This window comes from Hevea brasiliensis, chromosome 11, assembly GCF_030052815.1.
Source record: "Hevea brasiliensis isolate MT/VB/25A 57/8 chromosome 11, ASM3005281v1, whole genome shotgun sequence".
Taxonomy (NCBI): Eukaryota; Viridiplantae; Streptophyta; class Magnoliopsida; order Malpighiales; family Euphorbiaceae; genus Hevea; species Hevea brasiliensis.
The window spans coordinates 1,407,691-1,413,684 of NC_079503.1; the positions used below are offsets into that span (position 1 = coordinate 1,407,691).

At 41.6% G+C, this 5,994-nt stretch overlaps 1 protein-coding gene across 1 annotated transcript; it reads right to left on the bottom strand.

Annotated features, from left to right (window-relative positions):
* Positions 1-4,937: 4,937 nt before the first annotated feature.
* LOC110662940 (uncharacterized) lies at positions 4,938-5,480 on the bottom strand. The gene is made up of 2 exons (XM_021822115.1): positions 5,353-5,480; positions 4,938-5,226 (listed from the first exon to the last, which is right to left on the bottom strand). Exons 1-2 carry the CDS (start codon positions 5,478-5,480, stop codon positions 4,938-4,940), a joined length of 417 nt encoding a protein of 138 aa, XP_021677807.1.
* Between the last annotated feature and the right edge of the window lie 514 nt (positions 5,481-5,994).

Genomic DNA, 5,994 nt, shown 5'->3' on the forward strand with positions numbered 1-5,994 from the left:
CAATATCTTTTAGATTATCTACATGTTTTCTATGACCTGAACATCCATGCTCAAAGGAAATGAAAACTATGAGGAGATAAATAGAGTTTACGAATGAATAGAAAAAGAAGACTTAGGAAATGACTATTGGCCTGGACAATCTACTTTAGGATTTTAGTGCAACTGAATATAACAAAAATTTTAAGAATAAAAATGGAGAAAATTAAAGCACGAGTATTCGACAAAATGACAGTCTAGACACTTACCTGTGAAAAGTTGAGGAGACGGATGGAATGACACCAAAATCCATAACTACTGCAGAGTTGAAAACTGACGACCGAAGGACTAGTGCTTATTTCAAAGTAATGAAAACCAGGACAGAATGCAATTGAGTCGAAGCGACGGGAACCGGGTCGGAATAAAGTTAAGCTAGGAGAATAATATACTGATGTTAGGGTGGTGAAGACGAAACTGAACAAAAAAATGGTCTTGCAGAGTAATGAACAGACACTGAAAATGAAGAATTTCAGGGTCCAGAACTCTTTCAATGAAGATATTTAAGAAAACTAGTTTCTAAAGTTTCTCAATTCTACGAAAGTTCAGAATGGCAAAGTAGCAAGACTGAATCAAATTTCAGAGTCTTTCCACTACAATCACCACCACCTTTTTTGTCCGTCCATTCTACAGTATTGCATGCAGGTATTTATAGTGAACGGGTGCCTATAATGAAGGGTCAGGATCCCACCAGGGGAGACGGAGGGTTTGGATTCAAAAGGATATAATCCGATGTCTAAGAATTAAAGAGAATCAAAATAGAGGGTTGAGATTTCATTCAGAATATCCGTCCTTTCTTCTCTTAATCCAACGGCTCAGGGTCTTGTCTTACAAGATGGATCCGAGGGCTAGGAATGAAAAGCGCCGAACCTGTCGTCTGCCTTTTGATCCAAGGGCTCTGGGTCCATCCTTACAAATATGATCAACGATGGAGATCGAGGTGTATAAGACTGCCATAACTGTTTTGGCGTCTGTCAGCTAGGTGGGCGATTCTGCAAATGAGGTGTGCGGTGGAGATTTGATCACGCCTGTAACGCTTTAACTAACTCGGCTCTGATTATGGAGAGAGTTGATTGAAAGTTATTTTAATCCCTCCGTGCTTTCCGATCTCCATTTCTTCCGATCTCTCTATTATGACCTTCTTCTTTTCTGATCTTTCTCATATCGGGTCCTCCATCACTTCCCGATCTCTCCCATTCTAGATTTTTCTTGTTATTTGACTTGCCTGGGTCAAAGCAATTAATTCTTCAGTTACCGATGCATACGCTTCAGTTTCTGCATGCAATAAATGCTCAAGCCCTATATATATACACCAATGAGAAATCCCCTTCATACTTCACTTCTCCTTCTTCAGTTTCTCCATTTCTCCAATTCTAGCTTCTCCGATAATAATTTATGATTATAGTGACTGCTTTTGATCTTTTTTCAACTGTTTTCTTCACCCTTCGCCTGAAAATTTATGATCCTGGCGATCGGAGAATCATGAGGATAACATCTAATGACAGTGAGGGAATCAGACTAATTTACCTATCAAGATTGAAAGTGACGATCGTGCCGATCTCGAATCGGTTTACCAATATAATCGGTGAACCGATCTCATGCAAGAGGATTGCTAATTTCAATCTTAATGTTGGTGACCGCCTCTTGAAGTTCATTTGGCTCCCAACCACATCGGGCATCCTGACTGCAGCTCTGTTCTGTTCGATAACATCGGCGATGACTCCGCTCAATATCGTGAGAGTCATAGTCACCCTATCTAAGCTGCACATCTATCCAACACTTGTAGCTGGCTTTCTGATCAAACACATCTTTTGATTCAGCCACAAGACTAGGCTTTGACATAGGCCACTACTAGGTAAGATGTAGTGCTGATCTTTAGAAATCGCCCAAATGATGTAATCCAATCTTTTGAGATCGCCCCAATAATGTAATCCAATCTTTTGAGATAGCCCAATTGATGTAATCTGATCTTTTAAAAATGAAATGAAATTTCACTTAAATGTTTTTGTTTTATTTTGTATTATTTATTTTCCGATCTCTGACAAGTGCATCCGATCTGGTCGCTATCTGCCGATCCCTGAGTCTGAAAATTTATTCTATTTAGCCGATCTCATTTGTTTGATTTTTTATATGTTTCTAGAACCTTCTTGCGACGTGTTAAGGAAGCAACCCGATTCCGCTAACCGATGCGTCGCTTGGGACTTCGCGATCATTTAATGCCCAGACGGGTATAAATAGGGGTGAAGTGAGTCAGTCATTTCCTTATGTCATTTTTTAGAACCTCTCTTAGCAATCCTAGCATTTTCTCTGATTTTCTCAAGTTTTTTGGCACCGATCACATTCTGGTAGGGATTTTGATTCCCTTCTTGGTTAATTTCTTTTGTTTTCCTTGAAAATGAGTGGTGTCGAGGGTCAGAGAGTTGCTAGCCGCCTTCCGTTGACATCTCGTGGACATCAGACGAAGTTGAGGTAATTAGGCCAAGTGGACGACCTGAACCTTCTACAACCTCCATCCCAGCTTGTGGTCGGGCAACTCAATCCAAACGGGCCTCTACTTCGGGGAAAGAAAATCTCCCCCTGGATGAATTGCCATCGGTCCTTAAAGAAACCGACCTGCAGTCCATTAGTCAAGAGTATAACCTCTGAACAGACTCTTTTGAGCTTATACGATGCCATGGCGATCTCCGAGCAGATCATTTCTTTGAAGAAAATGACATGATCATGGTGTATGAGGAGCAATTGAAGGCCGGACTTCAGTTTCCTTTGGACGATTTCTTTAAGGCCATTCTGAAGCTTCATCATGTAAGCATAGCCCAAGTGCACCCTAATTCATGGCGGATCCTGGTGGCTTTCAGAGGGTTATACTGAGCTAAAAAGCTTGAGCTTACGGTAAAGGTTTTTGCTGAGTTGCATAGGCTTACTCGTCAAAAAAATGACGAGTACTGGTTCTTCCAAGCCAAGCCGCACTATGGGCTTTTAACCGACCTCCCCTCTTCGCTGAAGAATAGGAAGAATCGGCTCTTTATATTGAGGAACAAGATCCCGAATGGCTTCGAAGGTTTTTCACACAGCTTGCAATACCTGGTCCTCTCGGCTCCAAAGAAGATCACTTTGAATAGTGATGAGGACGCCATGGTAAAGGAATTGAAGGAGTAGGCGGCTATGCATAAGTATTCTTGCCTAGATGCTGTAATGGCCGAACTGAAGTGGTGGCTTATGCGGGTGATCGCCAATGAAAATTATGAGTTGTAACTCTCTGACCTAGGACCTGGGATCGGTATAACCTGAATCTTTAATCTCCTGACTTAAGTGAACTCACTAACTTTTTTTTATGTAGGTATGGCTGGAGGCGAAAGTGTGAAGGAGGTCGTAAGCGAAAGAGAGAGATCGCTCAAAAAGTTCAGGAAATGAAGATTGCTGCGATGTCCCAAACGCCAAGGCAGGACTCAGCAGAAGTGCCGGGCTCTTCGTCCCGTCCTTCGAAATAGCTGATCCCAGAGGTTGGAGGTCACCCCCTCCCTTCCTCGACAGAAAGAATCGCCACCTCTGCCTGCTTCCTCTGAGGTAGGCCCTTCTCAACCTACTGTGAGGACCCTATCCCAAGGTGCCCAGGTCCTCATTCACTCTCTCGAGAAGAACCGCTCGGTTCGGGGGAACCCTGGTCTAGCCAAGGTTTTGGGTGCCACCATATGCCTCCAGGATGACTGGAACAGGCTGACCCCCGATAGTATTGATGATCTTCTAACCCAGACGATGAGTTTGAGAGTAAAGAGCTTGGTGAATCAACACATAATCAGGGAAAAGGCCCATCTTCTAAGGCAGAAAATTCTGAAGGCGGTCCAGGACGCTGCTTCCGCCCAAGCCCAACTTTCGTCTGCCCATGACTATATCACTGAGATTGAGGGTCGGATGAAATCCTATAAGGACAGGTTAACCGAACTGGAGCGGGAACTAGAAGAAGCTCAGGCCCTCTGAACTACCGATGTCACTCGCCTTACCGAAGAGATCAGAGTGAAAGAAGAAGAGGCTGTGATGAAGGAAGCTGGTGCCTATGTGAATGCACATGGCGATCTGCTGGCCGAGCTCGAAAGGCGTTATCCTGGGGAAGACTTCTCCTGGATGGTGGATCTTGCTCCTAGAGATGAAGAGGGGAGCGAAGAGGGGAGAGAAGAGAGAGAGAGAGGATGAGAGGAATGATGATGTATCTGGAGAGCAGGCTGGGGGAGACCCTCCAGCCGAATGATTTGTAAATTTTCTTTGAAATAAAATGAAGTTCTCTTTTGTTCAATTTCTTGATGAGATCGGAAAGTGTCCAAATTGTATGAGTACTTAATTGTCTTAAAAGCAATCATTAACCTAAGTATAAGAGATCAGAAAAATATTACACGAAAGCTTGAGATCGGACTAAGCCACGACCAAATACCGGGTAAGAGTTTAAAACATTTGAATTGGAAAGATTCGACATTGATTTGAATTCTAAAGATTGGGATCGTCATTAGACCGGGTAGAAATCTTAACTTCATTTTAAAGAATATCTGGGGCATTCAAGTGAGAAGCTCGATCATGACATTAGCCAAATGAATTTTCACAATATTTGTAAAGAGTGATCGGAAGCAAGACTAGATTGTTCGGGGACCCCTTATTGATTTGAACCCCTCTGATAAGAGATCAGAAAAATCATTAACTAAGCATAGGATCTGTTTATTCCATGGTCGAGCGATCGGTGAGTTCGGAAAAGTCATTTGTGATCGAAAGACATCAGCTGAGAGCGAATGATAAAGTCGATTTCAAAGTCCCTTGACTTAGGTGGTCAGCCAAAATATGGTGTCAACACTTATAATTCTTCTTTCCTCAATGGCTTGCAAAGAATTTATAAGCTCGGGTAAGGTGATTTTGCTCAGATCTTAAGAATCTTCCAAGGATGAGATTTTAGGCTCAAATCTGTCAGGTAGACTTACAAGAACCTTCTCCACAACCCTTTTATCTGGTAAATCTTCACCCAACATTCTGATTTTGTTGACCACAAACATTAATCTATCTGTGTACTCCTTAAGTGTTTTAGATTCCCTCATTTTGAGAAAATTAAACTCCCTTCTAAAGTTGAGAGCACTCATTTGCTTTAAGCTTTCACTTCCATGAAACTCCTCTTTAAGTCTATCCCATGCTTGCTTTGCAGTTTCACAAGTCATAATTCTTGTGAAAATAACATCAGAGATAGTAGAATGTATGCAAGACGAAGCATTGTACCCTTTAGTACACTCCTCACTATGGGCTTTCAACTGAGCAAGAGTGGGATCTTCCCTTGAAGGACCTGATTACCTTCCAGTTTCAATGACTTCCCACAAGTCAAAGGCTTTGAGATAAGCTTTCATCTTCACAGCCCAAATGGAGTAACCTTCTCTAAAAAATACAGGAGGAGGTGGAGCAGAGTATCCACTTGAAGCCATCTCTCTTAACTCTCCAGTGTTTAGGTTCTTTTGTAAATGGGATTCTCACTTGTTTTCTCTCAATCACAGGCCCTCAAAGATCATGAAAAGCTCTGATACCACTGTTAAACTTTGAGCAGAGAATGAACTCAGAAAACAGAGAAATAACAAGCTAAAGGAAGAAGAAAAAATCTTCAGTAGCAAAATTTCTCTCATTCTACAGTGAGAGCTGAAATTTCATTCATAATATAGGCATGAGAGAGTTGTTACACTGATTACAAAAAACTAACTTCTCTAGCAACTAACGTAAGTAAAGCATGGCTGAAAGTATGATAAAAAGTTACATAAAATAGCTACAAAATTGCATCAGCCAAAAAATACATTTTCAATACAAATTCTAGCCTAGAATGTAACACTCTTTACCCGTCTACAGTATAGCCGAGTAAGGCATGTCATACCCCGTACCGGAGCACTTTATCTTTTCTTATTATATTTCCTTTTAATTAATTATAATTTTTGTTAATTTAGGTTCACT